Source organism: Durio zibethinus, chromosome 6 (genome assembly GCF_047325235.1).
Source record: "Durio zibethinus cultivar Kanyao isolate XHJ-2024 chromosome 6, ASM4732523v1, whole genome shotgun sequence".
NCBI classification, from domain to species: Eukaryota; Viridiplantae; Streptophyta; class Magnoliopsida; order Malvales; family Malvaceae; genus Durio; species Durio zibethinus.
In genome coordinates this window covers 27,638,364-27,656,815 of record NC_143167.1, presented here as the reverse complement: position 1 = coordinate 27,656,815, position 18,452 = coordinate 27,638,364, and the positions used below count along the sequence as shown (strand labels likewise).

The 18,452-nt window shown below is 33.6% G+C and overlaps 3 protein-coding genes across 13 annotated transcripts; 2 read left to right on the top strand and 1 right to left on the bottom strand.

Annotated features, from left to right (window-relative positions):
- The first annotated feature begins 380 nt into the window (after window positions 1-380).
- Window positions 381-5,693, top strand: LOC111284406 (uncharacterized). 9 transcript variants are annotated; one of them, XM_089762527.1, is made up of 7 exons: window positions 384-1,455; window positions 1,534-1,662; window positions 1,871-1,969; window positions 2,248-2,394; window positions 3,136-3,203; window positions 4,158-4,205; window positions 4,924-5,693. In XM_089762527.1, the coding sequence occupies exons 1-3, from the start codon at window positions 1,267-1,269 to the stop codon at window positions 1,889-1,891; spliced, it is 339 nt and encodes a 112-aa protein (XP_089618653.1). In that variant the 5' UTR covers window positions 384-1,266; the 3' UTR covers window positions 1,892-1,969; window positions 2,248-2,394; window positions 3,136-3,203; window positions 4,158-4,205; window positions 4,924-5,693. The 9 variants fall into 9 exon arrangements, with proteins under 9 accessions (XP_089618649.1, XP_089618646.1, XP_089618651.1 ...); XM_089762526.1 differs by having other exon boundaries at window positions 1,762-1,969; XM_089762520.1 differs by lacking the exon at window positions 1,871-1,969 and having other exon boundaries at window positions 382-1,455; window positions 3,141-3,203.
- Window positions 5,694-5,723: 30 nt separating this feature from the next.
- On the bottom strand, window positions 5,724-9,862 carry LOC111284994 (protein PHOX1-like). 2 transcript variants are annotated; one of them, XM_022874190.2, is made up of 4 exons: window positions 7,480-9,780; window positions 6,949-7,371; window positions 6,602-6,859; window positions 5,724-6,126 (listed from the first exon to the last, which is right to left on the bottom strand). In XM_022874190.2, exons 1-3 carry the CDS (start codon window positions 8,936-8,938, stop codon window positions 6,711-6,713), a joined length of 2,031 nt encoding a protein of 676 aa, XP_022729925.1. In that variant the 5' UTR covers window positions 8,939-9,780; the 3' UTR covers window positions 5,724-6,126; window positions 6,602-6,710. The 2 variants fall into 2 exon arrangements, with proteins under 2 accessions (XP_022729925.1, XP_089618644.1); XM_089762518.1 differs by having other exon boundaries at window positions 6,949-9,862.
- Window positions 9,863-13,244: 3,382 nt separating this feature from the next.
- LOC111286217 (protein OS-9 homolog) lies at window positions 13,245-18,090 on the top strand. Of its 2 annotated transcripts, XM_089762517.1 has the most exons (9): window positions 13,245-13,467; window positions 14,503-14,579; window positions 15,528-15,731; window positions 15,899-15,970; window positions 16,449-16,564; window positions 16,724-16,790; window positions 16,915-17,021; window positions 17,226-17,368; window positions 17,827-17,967. In XM_089762517.1, the coding sequence occupies exons 1-8, from the start codon at window positions 13,383-13,385 to the stop codon at window positions 17,353-17,355; spliced, it is 858 nt and encodes a 285-aa protein (XP_089618643.1). In that variant the 5' UTR covers window positions 13,245-13,382; the 3' UTR covers window positions 17,356-17,368; window positions 17,827-17,967. The 2 variants fall into 2 exon arrangements, with proteins under 2 accessions (XP_089618643.1, XP_022731821.1); XM_022876086.2 differs by lacking the exon at window positions 17,226-17,368 and having other exon boundaries at window positions 17,827-18,090.
- Window positions 18,091-18,452: the final 362 nt, after the last annotated feature.

Sequence of the window (18,452 nt, the reverse complement as noted above, 5' to 3'; positions counted from 1 at the left end):
TCTCATTTTTGAATTGTTTCTAGCATCTGTTGTTAGATTTGGAGTCCGTTTGGCGTTTAATTGCACAATGTAAATAGCTCCCATGGATAACAATTGATTATAAATTACTTTTTTTGTCTTACTTTCTTTATATATATATATATATATATATATATTGAGGTATTTCAAAATTGTATCATATTTTTTTTGAACATTTAAAATTTTTATTTTTTTTAATTTTTTGATATTAAAAATCATAAAATTTTAATTTGATAATTTTTTTAAATTTTAATATTAAATATATTAAAGTTATTTTTTTTTAATTTCGTAAAAAATAATATAATACAAATAAATAAGGACGGATGGAGTAATTAAATCGATAGATTGTGATTTTCTTCTTCGGAAAGGAGACATGATTAAGAGTTAGGACACCCTTCAAGTACAAGCAAAATAAAAATCAAGTCAAAAAGCTTTTTCTTGTCCTCTCTTTATTTGATTCCTTAGAAAAGAAAAATGAAAATGAAATTCTGATCATCGTTTCATATGATTTTTTTAATATTATAATGTATTTACTAATGTTTTGTGGTTTAATGTGGGAGGTTTATGCGTTATCCTTTAAATGGGGCTTTGAATGTTTCGTCTGTTTCTTCTTCTTTTTGCCTTTTTTTTTTTCTTTTTATAAATTTTTACATGTTGGTTTGTTTGGGATGCAAGTTAAGTATTAGATCCACCTTACTTAACTGTGAATGTTTTGTTTCTGAAGCTCTGTTTCTTTTTGGGGTTACTGGATTTATTCTAATTAATGCTTCTGGATGAAGTTTTCACTAAACTATTCTAAGCTTTTGGCCAAAAAAAAAAAAAACTATTCTAAGCTTGATTTCTGAAGCTTCTCTGTTACTGATGCTTTCAATGGCTCCGATTTTGGAATTGATTAATCGGTGAATCTGATTATGCTTACCTAAAACCTTTTGAGGCTAATAAGAGTTTTGCATGCTCATGATGCTTGAGATGAATACCGCTAGCATTGATGTATACGAGTTCTATATAATTTCAGTGATAGAATGATAGATGGTGATTTTTTGTTAGCCTCTTGGTTTTGCAATTATAGTACTCTTTAAAGAGCTAACTCTGTAATGCTGTTGCTTCTGTCCAGTCGTGTTGGAGGGTGAAGCAGAGTTTAGACTTCATACCATGTTTTATGGTTCTAAAATGGGAAATAAATTGGTTGCTCTTCTTGCTTCATTATATTAATTGATAATTTATTCGACTGTCAGTCAATTGGGAGCAATGTGTTCAAGGAAGAGAGATCAACAGGTCGTCAAAGATGGAATGGAAAGAGGGGTGTCTGGAAGGTATGGGAAGAGTGGTAGCTCAAAGTGGCTTGTAACCTCCTTTTCACAGCCTATGGTAGTTCACCAACCTGGAGTGGCCATTTACCCATCTCTGATGGAATTATGCATCGATAAAATATGCAAAGTATGTCTATCACATTGGCATGTTTCTTAGAGGATTGTTTAGGTTTTTTCTGAAATTATATGCTGTTAAATCTCACAGGGCATCAACCAATATGGTTCATTTGCAACGCTGCCAAAGGGTATAAGTCAGCACATTTTTAACAAGTTGGTTTTATACCATCTTCTTACTGATGTTTTTCTTCAGAAGTTGCGCGATTGTGCTCATGAGGTAAGTTTTCCTTGAATGGTTAAACATGGTGCACGTTTTAAAAATTTTTTATGCCTTCATAAGAGATATATTTACCGGATTTGCGTCTTGTGTTGACAGTATGTTTGGTTGGGTGAATAACCTGGAGTGTAGGCTAGTTGGATGGATGTCATCTCTTCACAAGGGACATCATTACTTTCTGTTGATCTTTCTGGTTCTGATGTGACAGATACCGGGTAGGGTCGGGTAGGTCTCCTAAAAGAGTGCTCAGCCTTAACTTTTGACCTTTGTGAAAACATTTCAGAAATTGGGCTCAAGAATATTAGTGGTAATTTTCTATTGCTTTCTTTTATACCTTGTTCATGGGTAACTTTGAGAAATATAAGGTCCCTTTAGTTGATCTATTGAGGTGTATATCTCCAATGGTAGGATAACCAGTAGCCTTGTGAGAACTTCTAGGATCATGTTTATTTGAAAGTTCTTATGGTTTTTATCAATAGGCCTAGTGTTAAGTTCTGAAAAATCTCAATTTCAATGTAAACTTTTCTCACAAATATTGTTTTGCATGTTCTATTTTTGTGTTAAACCTTTTTTCATGTCAAACAGGCTTCAAGAACCTCCAATCCCTTGAAACATGTGGAGGGGTTTTAACTGATGCTGAGGTGAAAAATATCGAAGATCTTGCCTCTTTAACTCTGTTGAACCTTTCACAAAACTGCAACCTCACAAACAAATCCTTGGAGCTGATTTCAGGTATGTTTTGCTTCAATTGCTCTTTATTTATGGTGTTTGTTTAGCATTTTTCTTCTATTGTTGGCAATTGTTAGTGCGATTATTCTTGAATAGAACAAACCTTGCCATGCTTTTATAGAAAATGATACAGAGGTGTATATGAGACAGCTAGTTCTATCTCAAGTGTCTGATTATCTCATCAGGCAATAGTCCCACTTGCCATTCTGCAGAAGGACTAGTGATTTGCTGTCTCTTTTCTGCAGTCGAGTAACTTGGTCATGTATGACTAGTTGGTCCAGTATACAAGATGAATGGTTAGTCAGGAAAACTGGCGAATTGAGAGCTTATTTGTGGCCTGCTAATAGTGGCTCCTGAAAGTGACAAATTCTAGTCCGTAGCTTCCATTTGTTGTGTTCTGATGAACTCACCGAGATATTGTAATCATGGATTTTTCATTTTCTGGTTTAAATGCATGACTGACTGCATTGGTGTCATTAAATATTTTGAATTCTCTCACATAACCAATGACGGTTTGCCATATTTAAAACCTCTAAAGAATTTATGTAATACCCCAAAAAAAAAAAAGAGATTTTTTTAAATATTTTTATAAGTGGGGGACTCTTTAATAAAGAATGAGAAGTGCAGAGGACTTATTGATAAATAACCCAAATTTCTTTATTAATAGAGTTAACTTTTCAGTTTTCAGTCGACGATTAGTCATAATAAAAACAGAAACTTATTTCTCATATGTTTCTTATACAGAATAGATCAATTGAAGGATTCCAAGTGAAGGGAAAAACAAATCTACAAGGAGAAATTATCTATTAGAGGTGAGTAAATAATCTTTTTCAATTTTTGGAGTATTGATGGTTAAGTCTTAAAGTGTAAATTATAATATGAGTAAATAATCTTTTTCAATTTTTGGAGTATTAATGGTTAAGTCTTAAAGTGTAAATTATAATCGAGAAACCCTAAAATTTTAGGGTTTCCATTATCCCTCTTTGGGCAGATGATTTAGACTTTAATTAGAGTCAAGTTAAGTGTTGAGAAAGTTGGTAATGTGAATTTATTGTTGAAACAGAAATTTGATGGGAATAGAAAGGAAAATCTTTGTTTCGTATAAATCCTGATATGAATCATGTGTTTGTAGTGTTGAATTAAGGTTAAGTCCTGTATTAAAGGGTTAAATACTACTATGATTACTATATATGGTTGAAAAACATGTTGAATTTACTTTCTAATGAAACAAACAGGAGTCGAATTCGAGTTCCCTATAAAGAGTTATCCAATTTTTACCTAAGGAGGTGCAGGTTGCCTAGTAGCAGCAGTAAGGGAGAATTACGAAATTTTCCTTAATTTTTATACAAGGATTTACAGATTAAGCTATATACGTTTAGAAAGTTTATTGAGTCTACTTTCCAATGAGATAAGCGGAATTGAATTTGGAGTTAACTATGAATAAATACGTATTTTTTTTATGAAAAGGTATACAGGCTGTCTGACAGCAGCATATGACGTGGATTACAAAAATTGTTATAATTAATCCACAAAGAATCACGAGATGAGCCATATATGGTTAGAAAGCTTGTCAAGTCTAGTTTCTAACGCATTAATAAGGTTTTAATTCTGAATTGGATATCTTGAGTTATGGTCGTTTTAGTGAAAGTAGCGCAGACTGCCAGAATTAATTACTCGAGTTATTACTTGTTTAACTTAATTGTTTTGGTATAAGTGGCCTCAAATGGGTTGATTAATTATTGTTATGTTGGAATTATCTTGAATAGGCCACTAAATTTTGAAGGAGAAAAATTAGGTGGTGGAATCAGAAGAAAGTAAGTAGAATCTCACACACTTTGCTTGTTTTCAAATCTATGTATATATATATGTTTCTAAATGAATGAATGTTTTATTTCCTTATTTTTGATATATGAAAATGGGATCAAGCATATGATTATTTTGTGTTTTCGCTATGTAAATGATGGATCATGCTTATGAATGAAATGAGAGAATGATTTATGTTTAAAGAATGATTTTATGATGGCTACGTTTTTACATCCCTGGGAAGTGGGATCATCGACACCAGAACTAGTTCTACGACCCTGGCTAACGGGTAATAGTAGTTAGCAAAGACATGATCATACGACCCTGGCTAACGGGTAATAGTAGTTAGCGTAAGCCCTAGCTAACGGGTTATAATAGTTAGCAATGATCATGAGAATGAAATCGTCGATACGGTCAATGTCACGGGTTATAGCAGTGACCGTAGCTAACGATTTGAATGATGATGATGATTTATGATGATTTTTAATGATTGATCCATGATTTGGTTTGACTACGATATTTGAATAGTAACATATTTTACAATGATTTATGAATTTATGAAATGTTTGACAAAACGATGATATTGAGATGTTTTGACATTTTGATTTGACGAATGTTTTGAATGATCTATATGACATGTATGAAATGATGTTGGATCCGGTAAGGTGTGTGAGCCTTTACTTACTGAGCTGTGGTTTGCTCATTCCTTATTTTCTTTTTTTTTTACAGATGTTATGAATGATAAGTATGATTAGCTTGAGAAAAGCTAGAAGAACCGAGCATTGGAGAACTACTTAGAAATATAGAATTTTATGAAGTATTGTTTATTTTAGTTGTAATACTTTACTTTAAACCTTTGGAGACTTGTTATCTAGTTATGTTACTTAATGAAAACATTTTATATTTGAGAGTTGTTCAATGATTATGGATTAGGCTTCGTATTACTTTGAGATTTTACTTCAAGATAATATGATCGTGTTATGCTTCGATTCGGGGCGTGACAATTTATGCTTCCTATCCCGTAAGTAACTGCCTCTGAAATTAAGAAGCTTCAGTTAAACCACCCTTCCCAATCTTGTCAGCTTTCGACCCCAATAATGCCGGGCCTATTGTAACATATGCTGTAAATAACTGCTATCAGCTGAATATAGCTCTCTCTACAATTCAATAAATGTATATTAAAACGTGAACGGCTGCCTTTCTGATGTGGTCAAGGTAATTGTGCCAATTACATGGACAGTCAATGTAAGGCGACAGTATATACGTTCGGCTGCTGAATATGGCACTTTCTGTTTCAAAACCAAATAAAAAATTTGTACATATAAACTTCATGTTTACTCAAACTATTTTCGGCATATTGTCTTCCAATTTTTCATCTGGAGAATCAAAACTAAAGGCAAAAACAAGAGGGGAGGAGGTTTAACTAGGAGATTTCGCTCAATCTGGGTAACTTGTGTCGGAGCATGGTCTTGATCACAAGTGCAAACAGAGCAACATGTTCAGGTGTTTGATAAAATGGAAGCAAAAGCTGAAAATAAATCTGCAATCCTCAATCACATTTAGTAGCCTATGTTCAATCAGATACAAAAATCTGTCTTCTAAATTTCTTATTAAAAACACCAAAGCTAGAAATCAGAATGAGAAACATAATAAATCAATCAGGTAAGCAATCTATAACTTATTGCAACTAAATGAAGAATTCGGCGCGTATATTCTGCTTCTTTGGTGGGGAAGCTGATGAAAGCGAAAGCAGAAACCAATAAAAAATGAAATCCCTGCTGCTACTTCAAGTCATCCCCAAACATCTATTGGTAAAATTGAACATGTTTCTTGATAAAAGGAATCAGACAAGTTTAAGAACTACAACATTCTCTCCTTTCAATCTTGAAGTTTAAGGCTAAAGCTTGATCTAAAGGAAAATTGCAAGAAAACCTGCAGAACAGACAATCCAGTGTTATTCCTGGCAATGAATGCTTAAAATAAACCGCATACTATGTTCTGAGAACATGGTAAGGGAGCTAAATACACGTCATTGAAAGTCACATACAAGTGAAAGTGAATTGGTAATTTGAAATTTAGGGCTACAACATGCAGAAAACTTGTGAACAAAATGTACATATCGCAACTTAGTCAAGAAAAGCAAGGGACTTGTCCAAAAAAAAGCAAGAAAGAAGGGGAGGTGCAGCAGTAACAGGTCTTTCAGCTATAATTTTAATTTTAAGGGTCAAAGCAAAAAATTTTAGAAAACTTATTTGAAGTAAAAAATTTCAGATTGTAGGCTTCAACTTTGAAGTCGAAATTAGAGCAACAAATCTTCATGCATATTTTTCAGAGGCCAATTGCGTCATATGAATTGCAATTCTATCACAGTAAATTGCAATTTATACTAAAGAATCAATCAGCTTACCTAACTAAAAATGCAGGACTTTGTATCCCACTACAAATAATATTGAGCACTTAGGAATGCGTTTCGACCACCAGTTTTCCTGGAAATCCCACTCAAAACAACATGCAACTCATGCATGCTCCAATGCATGATAAATTTTTGAAACTCGCCGTCGAAGTAATGGTTGTAGTCGGAATGAGGGAATCTTGCTCTGCCACTTTTTAGCTTCATACATCTCGTTCCATGCCTGTATTATCTCGTCAATCTTAAACCCTAAACCTGCAATGACAAAAGATAAGTTACGCTTCTAAGGTTTATGCTGATGTTAGTTGCTGATGCAAAGTTGTGTACTTCCAAGTATATGTTACCTTCCAGTGCGTTGTTATTTGAACAATGGTTCTTTATCATAACAGCTATATCTGTGGGAGAAGCTCCAGCGTGTTCAAACTTCTCAACAGCTACCTCCAAACATTCTTGCCAGAGAGGTAGCCCTAGTTTGAATTCCATGAGTGAACGTTCATAAAGTATGGTACCCCATAAAAGGTTTATCTGAGCACTCATGTTGATAGCCTGCTCCGCAACTTCATCTGCTGATATATCTTTGAATAAACCATTCAATCCCATATTTTGGGACTGGTTTTCTTCCTTGTTTGATTTGGAAAGCTCACGCAGTCGTAGTCCCTGTAACTCCTCCCACATCTGCATGCCCCTGTCCATATTTTCCTCAGCATTGTTATAAAGGTGCAGGACCTTCTCAGAAGACCAAGTTTCCAGATCAACATTGTTGCCAACTGCATAATACCAAGAAAGTTTTGCCTGCTCAAATTGTTGTTGCCCTAGAGCTAGAAGAGCTTCGTAGAAATCTGGTTTGATTCTCAGTGCTTCCTCATATCTCTTACCTGCTTTGGTATATTCTAATTGTGCCCAATCATAGGTAGTTTTGATCTGCTCAAGTATGGATTCTCTCAAGCCATCTTCGGTGAAGTACACCCTCTTCCTTGCCCTGGACATGTGAACATTTCCCCAGTTGAACAATGCTAATGCTGTCATCTCTTGGAATTTCTCAGCTGCCCTGTCAAAAAGGTCCTGGGCCTCTTCACTTGTAACTGTGTCCTCCATGGCCTCAGAATATTCCTTCATACTAAGTTCATGAAGATTCAAGTATGAATCTGAATCAAAGCCAACATAGTTCTTAAACAGTTGGGCAAACTCAATTATCCAGTCATCAATGCAACATGAACCCTTTCCTGCTTCCACAACTTTTCTGGCATCCCCATTTTCAGCTGCCTTACCTTGTTTTATGTCAAGATTGGGAACTTCCTCGCGCTTAAATCTCTCAAAGAAAGGATCCTGCTCAGAATTGACTTCTACAACATAAAGCCTCACAGAACCCTGTGATTCTGCTGATATTTCAGCCAATCTCAATTCTTCATCACTGGTGATAGTGACTAGATCACCTTCCTCATCTCTATATTTGATAAGAACTGCTCTTGAACTAGGAAATCTATCATGAATAACTTCCCTTAGTTTCAGAAGGCTGCAATTATGTGGCAACTGAGCCCATCTTATATCTTCACCGAAAATCAACTTCACAGTCTTCTTTGGTTCTTGTTCCGTTTTACTGCCGATTTTCTCATCCACAACCAATTTATCCTCAGCCTTCCTTTCACCCATGTTTTCATCAACTTTCTTCTCCTCAATTTGGTCCACAGCCTTGCTATCTTCAGCTTTATTGATCTTCTTCTTGTTCTTCTTCTTGGTTTTCTCTTTGACAACTTTTGGAATTTGTGAAGCACTTGGAGGCTCAACGTATTCTGGTGGCAATTCAATCACAGTATCATTCACCCGTAACCGTTTCATCTCAAGAGTACTTCTTACCCTTTCTGAAATCTCTAATGCCATGATATTATTTGGCTCCATGTTCAGAACTGTATTAACATCTTTGAAAGCTAATTCCAACCTATTCAAAGCCTCGTAACACCTTGCTCTCTTTAGGAGTGCTTTACCATACTTGGGTGATACCTCTAGTGCCAAATTACACTCGTGTATTGCCCTGGGGTACTCACTCAATCCCATCTGCATAAAACAAGCAGCCATATTACTCCTAAGATGGCATACATCGATGTGATTCTTTGGAAGCAGTTTGAGGGCCTTCTCATATTTCAACATTGCCCCTTCATGGTCCCTCTTCTGAAACAGCTTGTTCCCCTCTTCCTTCAATTCTTGAGACATGGCAATGAATACTGCCGTGTCCTCATCATACGCTTTTGAACTATTATCTCCAACTTTGCCTTGCTTCACATTACTATCACCTGCTTGTCCTGATTGCTTCTTATTCTTTCCACCATGCTTCCCCATTGCAAACCCAACAATTTGTCACTACAAAAAAACCCCAACCTAAAATACTACCACCCACCAACTATATGACTTGACTTAAACTAGAAATCCCACAAACAAATCAACTGAAATACAGCAAGAAAAAAAAGTACTACCCTCTTGAACTAACTTCTCACACAAGTCAAAAATCCACCCCCAACAGCGAAAAAACCACATACAATTTCCACCAAAGCCAAAAGTAATTGCCAAAGCACCTTAAATCATTAACTTTTCACAAATTTTAATACGAACAAAGATCCACAAACCAACTCAAATATACCAGTTAAGACAAGCACACCAAAACAAAAACTCTTAGGCACCTAAAGCCATCAAAACCTAGATACCAATTCCAAACAAAACCTCCAATTTTGGGTATCAACCTACCAAATCAATTCCAAGAACTTAAATTTCTCCAAGGTATAATGGGATTTTCCCTTACCACACCAACATACACATGACATAAATTACCAGAAAATGAAAATACAAAAAGAAAAATATTATCTTTACGCCCACCAAACCAGGGGCTGTCACCCCTTCACAAAGAATTAACAATCCCAATTCAGAGAGAAACAAAACAATCCACAATCCTTCAACTTGAGCTAAAAAGATAAGCCCTTCATGGAAAAGCAAAAATAAAGAAAAATCAAAGCAGGAGACTTATCTGGGAAATGAATTCTCACGAATGAGGTATGTAAAATATCCGGGAAAACCAAAAAAGACAATGTTTTCAAGAGAAAATGGGATAATGTGTCGCAGCGAGAATTTAGAAGAAAAGTAAACAGGCCAACGTTTTCTGTTTTTTTTTTTTTTTTTGGGCATTGCTTTTTGTATGATAATTGTAATGTCTTTAAGATTATCACAGCTTGACGTAAACGCCACAAAAAGCTCCATCAAAGGAAAAATCTTTCTTTACATTTTCTCGAACAAATTTCTTTAAATAGTTTAATCATGGTGTTGTTTTTTTAGTAAAATTTTTTAATTTCAGGAAAATAAAATGGGGACCATTTTTCCGTGAGATTCCAAGTTTCTTGGGGACGTTGGTTGCCAGGCCAAAGGCAGCGATCTGTTTGACTACTGCCACTTCCGTTTGTCATTAGACTTTGTCAGCTTCTTCAAGTTTTCCAAATAATTAAAAATTTTAATTTTATTTATGTTAAGTAAACAAATTAAAAAGCTTGACAATTTTGGAGCATATGAAGTGGGTTTAATTAAAAACGAATTAAACATTACTGATTTCAGATGACAGAATTTTTAAGGCAACTTGCTTTTAAGTGATACAGTGTATTAATTAAAAGTATAGAAGGAATATATGGGTATTTGATCATTATTAGAACGTTTTATTCTCAACTTATAATGCCAAAAACTTATGTTAATAATTTTTTGCTACTTTATATTTGAGTTACTTTTGATCCAAAATACCAAGCCAATTCAATAGCCAAGAAAGACGATGAGAGCTTCTTTTCATTAATTTTTTTGGTACAAAGTGCTGGTTTAACATCACAATACAGATTCCAAGTCTAATTATAACAAAGATTGAAATAATTTGTTTTTGTTATCTTTTGGTGCTACTGCATCTTTTTCCATAGCATTATACATACTTAACAGCAATTAAAGATTATCATGATTAGTATCTTCTTAATCTGAAGATCAATCATTAAATTGTTAATGTTGATATTAGATAGATAAAAAGATAGATAACATCATCTAAGTGCTATGATAACCTAATAGAAAGGAGCTTATAAACAAACATATTAAATAAAAATAACAAAGTAAATTGATTAAGATTTATCCTCTTCGTCATAAAAATTTTGAGATTAAATTTTTTTAATAATTATTTGTTATAAACATCTCGAATACATGATTTATAATTATTTATATTGAATTATCAGATATAATATATTTTATTTTAATTTAAAAAATTAAAAAATTTATCTATTATGAATTAAAAAAAAAAATAACAAAGCAAATGAAAAAAGAAAACTAAAGAAAAACTGGCAATAGCGATTCCTTAGCTTGAAAGGCAGGTTGGAAAAAAGTCAGAGTTGAACATTCTTACAGGTCCATATTACAGAAACATCAATACATATATTTTTATGTATTTATTATAAAAAAATACAAGAAAGTGGAGAAGAGCTCAATGGAAAATTTTTCTTTTTCTCATTTTGCAGATTTTGAAAACAAAATAATTATATTTTATAATGTTGTCTGCCGAGAAAAGCCGAAAAGGGATTGGCCCACTCCATGTTGTGACAAAGTAACGAACCTATGGCTATGGCCATAAAAATAAAAAGTGACTAACCTATGGTGGGTCCCAAACAACTGCCAGTCACATAAAATAAAAACAGTTGCAGTTTTCTTCTATTGCCAGGCAACTGGCAAAATGCAAACAGTGACAGCTGTTCTTGTTCTTGTTGTTGGGAACTCAGATGAGATGGGAAGCTTCTGGTTTGGTTTGGTTGGTTGGTAACTTTGGTGTGTGTGTTAAGATTGACTCGTCATCTTGTTGGAAAGTTGTAAGAAAGATTCCTACAGAACGTGACATTAACTATACTTACAAGTCACCGCCCTCAATTTCCACACCACTCGTTTGACCGTCCAATATCCGAGAGCTTCCAATTTTTTATTGGAAAAACTGGGCAAATTTTACTTTTCTCTGATGGAATTATGCATCGATAAAATATGAAAAGTATGGCCATCACATTGGCATGTTTCTTAGAGGATTGTTTGTAGATAATTTTTTTTAATGAAAATTGATATATTTAAATTGATATATCGTATTATGCTTTATATTGATTTGTATTGATTTTATTGATCTGTATTGGCTCATACTAATTATATTTATTATTATAATTTTATATTTATTTTAATCTTTTAATCAATTTTTAATTTTTTATTTCATGAGCATTTTTATTTTTTTTTCATAATTTCATCTAAAAAGTAATATATGTTCATTATATTAGGGTATTAACAATAATTTATATATTTTTATATTTGTTTCATTTATTTGAAGTTTAAAAATTTTAGATCTTATATATTTATTATTTTTAAATTTTATATTTGCATATAACATATTAAATATGTATAATTGAAATATACATGTATCTATATATATAGTTCATAAAATTGAAAAGATATGTCAAATTACATCGATATATTCTAGTACCATAATAAATGAATTTGTTCATAGATTTAGAATTTCATTCGATTTATTTATTTAATTATTTTTAAAAAATAATATTTAATATATATGAAATTTGAATGTTAACATATATAATTTTTTTATTTTTAAATTATTATCTATTTTATAAAAAAAATAAGATGCATCATAAAAATTTTGATCGAGTGCGCAACATGAGAGTCCTTAACAAAAAACAAAAAAATTGTTCTTATGATTTTTTTTACCTAATTCTTTTGTATTCAAATTTGAACTGCTCATTTCATTTATCTTTTAGTGTACATATATATTCTCAATCAAATCCAATCTTTTTAGCCAAAAAAGACTTATGCCATTTTAACTAACATGGCAAAAGTTTAAACATATCTTCCTATTTTTGTTCGTAATTAACATTACTCTTACCTTCTCCAATCTCTACAATATGCATTTTATTTTCAATCTAATCTTCTATAAGGTTGTATGAATGAAAAGTTAAATCAAGTTTTCTCTTGAATTTGAAAGTATTTTAAAATTAGGCAAAAGTCCCTAATGTTCTTCTCAATTTCATCCAATCTCTTCAATATTATGGATGACATCTTTGTCAATTCCACAAAGCTCGCATTAGCAGCGAAAGATATACAATCAAAACAAGAATGATTTTTATGCCTTAAATTTTCTCTTTCTAATCTCAATTCATCATTTATCTAGCTTGAATATGACCCATCACTAATACAGTTCATCATCTCACATGAAACTTAATGCAAGTGATGAATTATTCTATCAATATAAATGACCTTAATTCTTATTAATACAAAAAATATCCTTATTCATTGATGTTTGATAACTCTAGCAAAATAAGTGAACCTACCAATCATTCCATTGTTCTTTGGCGGATCAAGCATCAAAATCATATCAAATGCAGGACGGATAAAATATATTTCTGGGCCGCTTTTCCGAAACATGATGAAATAAAATGTTCAATGGGCTTAAGCTCCTAGCACAAATAAAACTACATTACACTTCCAGTCTTCCAGCCCATCTCCCCCACTGTGTGTCACCACTTTTAGTTACGTGGCGAGATGTCATTGGCCAACGTGAGTAGAATTGTGTCATGTTCAAACGCACTGGAGACGGACTTCGACCGTCCTCCTTCTCCTTTGGATGTTTTTGCATTTTTTCTTAGCAGGTCTTTTTTTGGAGCCAGATTCCTTAGCGGGGTTCAAATTATTATTTAATATTAAAAGAAAATTTTCTTAAAAAAAAAAAAGGAATATGAGATTGTTTATTAGCTTCGTAGCAGTTTTATGTATCTTATGCAGCAGAGTCTTAGCCGATCAGATTTTTCCATCTCATGTAGGTATGCCCGTATTTCTCTCTCTCATTTATTTCGAAGTTCAACTTTTTAATGTAAATTTCCTAGCTTTTTTTTTGTCTAATTCATCTTAATGTTGTTAATTTGATTCTGGGTTTTCTTTTATTCTCTTTAATTTTTATTTTCATGTGCGAAACATAGAAGAATTGATGTCATAAGGCCTTATGACCGAACTTAAATTATTTATTCCTAGTGATTTTATTGTTTTACACAACAAGAGGTATTTTGTGCTTTTGGAATTTGATTCAACACAAGTGTTGTAATAGAATGGGGCAAACATTAGATATCCCTTGTCCTTCTGTGGCCTGAGATTGATGCCAACTTCAGTTCTTGGGCATTATGCCCGGCACTTTGTTGAATATTGATTACGATCTGAGTAACGTGCTGAAACGTGATTTCAGCATCACGAGTGTTTTCTGGTTTTTTCCCTACTGGAAAGAGTTTGCAATTGTGTTTAATTTTTTACTTGTGAATGCCAACTACTTTAGGAAAAAGGGTATTTATACTGTTACTGATAGGTGTAGAAATTGAGTATTTATTGGTGAGAGCAAATTTATGCCGAGAGCTGATTTTAAGATAACTCAGATATTATGGATCATAGCTGACCTGCTTGGCGACCCGTAGATAGTTGGCTTATGTTCTTATGCCTTTTTATGGTGGATTAACGAAAGGCTATTGGTTCTTACAATACAGAAGGTAAAATTGAGAAACAAGTAATCTGGAGCCTGAACAAAAACAAATTAGAATGATCTGTCTTCTCATACCACAAGGGCCATTCGAAAGAGCTATTAATGGTTATGGAGGGTTAAGGGACATTTAGGCCATATTAGGTGCCACTAATGATGGTTGTAACCAAATCAGTCTTCATGGATGATGTTATCATATGCAGAGTCATCCAACTAGATTGGAATTGAATTATTGGCTTTCTCATAGTTTTTTTTAGTATTTAGGATATTGATTCTACTGCTTTCAAGTTTGTCTTGCTTGCTGATACTTCTTCAATACTTTTCCGATAAACAGCTGGCACATTTGGCCGAAGCTCCCGTGAACCAAAATACAAGATTGAGTTCCATACAGAAGACTCACCCTACCATCCTGTAAGTAAGCTTAGAATTTTTAACACATATTTTTGCTCCAGTCCTACTTTTGATAAAATCTGGATGAGCACTTTGAAGTTTCTTCTTTCCTGCTTATTGCTTCATATTTGATCTTATAGCAGATGTCACAATCATATCCATGTATTTACAATATCAGTACATCATTCTCTACCCTCGATAAGGAAGTTTTGTCATCCTGCCTCTCCTTCCCTTAGGTTTCTTCTTCATGGACCATCCATATCTATCTCATGAAAATTTTCTTTAAACATGAAAAGGAGTTTAACTTTATAACAAGTAGTGCCTTGTTAGCCCCAGTATGACCCTGTTAGGATTTTATTGCATGATGGATTTGTAAAATGAACTGGCATATATCCAAAGTGTTAGCATCATCTGGATGTTCACTGGGGCTTTACCATTTTTTTTCCACGATATACCAAGATTTTTTTTACTACTTCTACTTATTCCTTGAGCAAGTAAAATTTTTTAATGGTGACATGTAAAAGTCCTGAAATCATTGACATGTACATCTTAATGCAAGCAGGAACTTTTTGGTTTTAAAGTTTTCTACAAAACATGCTCTTAGTTGAGGCAGCTTAATTTTGTTTTCCCACTAACCAATTTAAATCAATTAGAATACTTGTTATCTAGCAATATGCTTCAGCATAATGATTCATGTTCCTTGTTGGAAGGCTTAAAAAGTTTGTTTTTTAAAATCGGAGAGAATGATTGAAATTATGATTAGAGTGCGGATTAGTGCTGTTTCTGTAAGACATGGTTATTGATGGTATAAGAATGGTGAAAATCTTGGCTTCTTAGTCTTGTCATAAATTTTCCATGTGCATGTAGCTTTAATGGTTTGGTTTTTCCTTTCATGTGAACCTATCAAGTCCCATGTGGATTTTGCCACTTCTCATGAGCTAATGTCATAACGCCTCAAATATTTTGCAGGATGATGATCAGGAGTCTGTTATTATGCCTAATAAAGATGGAAAGAACTTTTTATGTTTTTTGCCTAAGGTGGAGAAAGCCAAGACTGGAATGCCAGTTACTCAGCTGAACACTAGTAGCATGATTGTGGAAACTGAGAAACGGGTTAAAATGAAGATGCCAGATGAACTACTGGAAGTATTGAAGGATCAATGCTTTATCAGAGTGCGCATCTGGTTCCTAAAAATTGTGTTTGATTATCTGACATTAATGCAAATAATTAAGAAAGCCATTGTTCTTCCTTGGAATTATGTGCTGGTTATATTCATATCTATGTGCTGGTTATTTTCGTATTTGCCTCTAGTGCTTATTTAGTCAACTCTATCATGCAGCAAGAGGGTTGGTGGTCCTATGAATTTTGCTATCAAAAGTGGTTACGGCAACTACATTTGGAAGAGGATAAGGTAGCCTTTTAATTGAATTTAAGATGCTCGTATTTACAGTAGACCAGGCTTTTCTCACTTGTTTGAGTGTTCTGTCTGTGACGTATCCTTCAGTGACTTGGAATACCATTATTTTCTGAAATGAACAGTACATATACCAAATGTATTTGATGAGCAGAACCTGTTATGGATACTCAACTGATGGTTTTGGGCACTGAATATGGTGTTGGCACCATCTATTTGATCTGAGTAGTTTTTTATATGATAGGTGGTACTACTAGTAATAATAGTTATAAAAGCAGCAGCAGCAGCATTTGCTATTAATAATAATAATTTTGAGTATTCCTATGTCTTATTAAATACCTTAATGCATAACCGATTGGCAGTTTCTATTAATTTCTTGTGGACATTTTCTTATCACTATGGAATTACTTGGAATTGATCTGATAGTTCGTACAAAGCATTAAGAATAATGATATTTGTTAAATAACCATTGCAGGTGGTTCAGGAATTTGTCTTGGGTGTATATGATGAAGTGGCCACTGCTGCCTTCAACCAGAATCTCTCTGACATCTTCACATTAAAAGATCCTCGCTCAAAAGATGCATCACAAAGGTGTGAATTCAGTAGGGTTTAAAACTTTAGATTGCACCTATTTTTTTTTTAACCAAAAAAGAGGTTTCAAGAGGTGAAAAGTAAAAGATTATATTGACTTAAAAGAAGGAAAAAAAAGAATAGAAGGAAAGACTAATAATCAACCTGTGTCTCATACAGGTATCATGCCCATCAATATATGAATGGAACCCTTTGTGATCTTACTAATCGGCCCCGAGAAACTGAGGTATGAAGCAATAAAGTTACAGATTTGTTATATGGTTTTTAGATTTCCTTCGGAAGGAAAAAGACCATGTGTTTGTTTTTGGATTCCTTCTCATCATTTTATGCTTTCTTATTTTTGTTTGTAGGTGAGATTTGTCTGCTCAGAGCCAAGAGCAATGATTAGTTCAATTACAGAGTTATCCACATGCAAGTATGCACTTACTGTTCAATGCCCTATGCTATGCAAACACCCGTGAGTCTCTCTCTCTCTACTTTCAAGTGCTAAGATTAGAGCTATTGATGCTAGTTTCTGTAAAGCTGATTGTGCCTGTTAGAAAGATCAGAGATATGCTACTCAAGTGCTGAATAGGGAACTGTATGTAAAACATGAGTGAATACTTCTTGTTATCCTTTCTTCTCAATTGATGACACTGGTCTAGTTACGTCAAAAACCTAGCGTTGGGCCATTAATTGAATGGTCAATGAGCAAGTGTTCTGAGATGCTGCCAAAAGTGCTGGATAGAATGATGCAGGGACAAAACCAAACCGTTATGGGAACATATCATGCCACTTTCTGTTTAGTGTAAGAGAATTAAAAGGGTAAGCTTTACCAGCTGCCACTAATCTTGTACCTTTTCTCACTTGGGTCAGCGAGCTTTTATTTTACCAGTTGGTCACATAACTTTTGATGCATACAAGTTAGTGATACTAACAAACAACATTAGAAATAGTACTTAGTCATGCTAACAAACGACAACATTTGAAATATTAATGAAGTGTTGACTAGCTGTCTAATATTAATTAGTCATACTGACAAACAACAACATTAGAAATATTAATGAAGTGTTGACACACCGTCTAATTGGCATTTATAATTATCTGGTTAGTGCTGTTAGTTGCAGCCTAGGAACTCTTTCTCTATCCCTTGCATTCCAACGTGAAAAAAGAAGGGGTGGGTGGGGGATTGTATAATGTTTTAAATACCACCATTTAATTCTGTATTTTCTGGTTATTTATTTATTTCAAAAAGTTTTTGATCCCTATCCCTGATTTTGCAGATTATTCCAAGAAGAGAGACCGGTGTGGCATACCATTAATTGCAATGTGCTTCCTAAGGATTACAGGGATACCAAGGTTGAGGACGCACATATTACTATGAACATGGGCTCGGAAGATCAAACTAGTTATGATTCAAAAGAATGAACGTTGTAAATCTTCAGACACGTTTTGATCATACATTTATAGAGATAAGCCTTGTCTAAGTAAAAGTATTACCGTATCAAATTAAAGGGTTGTTAATATCCACTTTTATCTTTTTCTTCCATTCCTTTTCATAAAGATTAGAGTTTGGATGAATTGTCAAAAAAAAAAAAAAAAACCAACAAGAAGAAAAAGAAACAGATTAGCATTTGGACAATGCATACGATTGAAACTTATATTGGTGAATGCTGAGAAAACATGCTGACAAATATCTAAGCTCAACTCGAGAGTTGTCTTATTTTTATTTCCAGAACTTGTTTTTTCAACATCGTCGATATTCGCATATCACCAATGTTCTTCCTTATTCCATCCGGTGTTGGGTTTCATTTTAAACTGAGTGATGATATGCGATAAATCTAGCCAGGTGGAATGCACCGTAACTACAGACATTTTATGCACATAAAAGACCATGCATGCAAACACT

Coding starts and splice junctions, on each gene's coding strand:
- LOC111286217 (XM_022876086.2), top strand. CDS start 13,383: ATGAGATTGTTTATTAGCTTCGTAGCAGTTTTATGTATCTTATGCAGC. Junction 14,580..15,527: donor AAGACTCACCCTACCATCCT/GTAAGTAAGCTT, acceptor AATATTTTGCAG/GATGATGATCAGGAGTCTGT. Junction 16,791..16,914: donor ATCGGCCCCGAGAAACTGAG/GTATGAAGCAAT, acceptor TTTTGTTTGTAG/GTGAGATTTGTCTGCTCAGA.
- LOC111284406 (XM_089762524.1), top strand. CDS start 1,267: ATGTGTTCAAGGAAGAGAGATCAACAGGTCGTCAAAGATGGAATGGAA. Junction 1,456..1,533: donor GCATCGATAAAATATGCAAA/GTATGTCTATCA, acceptor TAAATCTCACAG/GGCATCAACCAATATGGTTC. Junction 1,663..2,247: donor TGCGCGATTGTGCTCATGAG/GTAAGTTTTCCT, acceptor CATGTCAAACAG/GCTTCAAGAACCTCCAATCC.
- LOC111284994 (XM_089762518.1), bottom strand. CDS start 8,938: ATGGGGAAGCATGGTGGAAAGAATAAGAAGCAATCAGGACAAGCAGGT. Junction 6,860..6,948: donor AAATAACAACGCACTGGAAG/GTAACATATACT, acceptor TTGTCATTGCAG/GTTTAGGGTTTAAGATTGAC.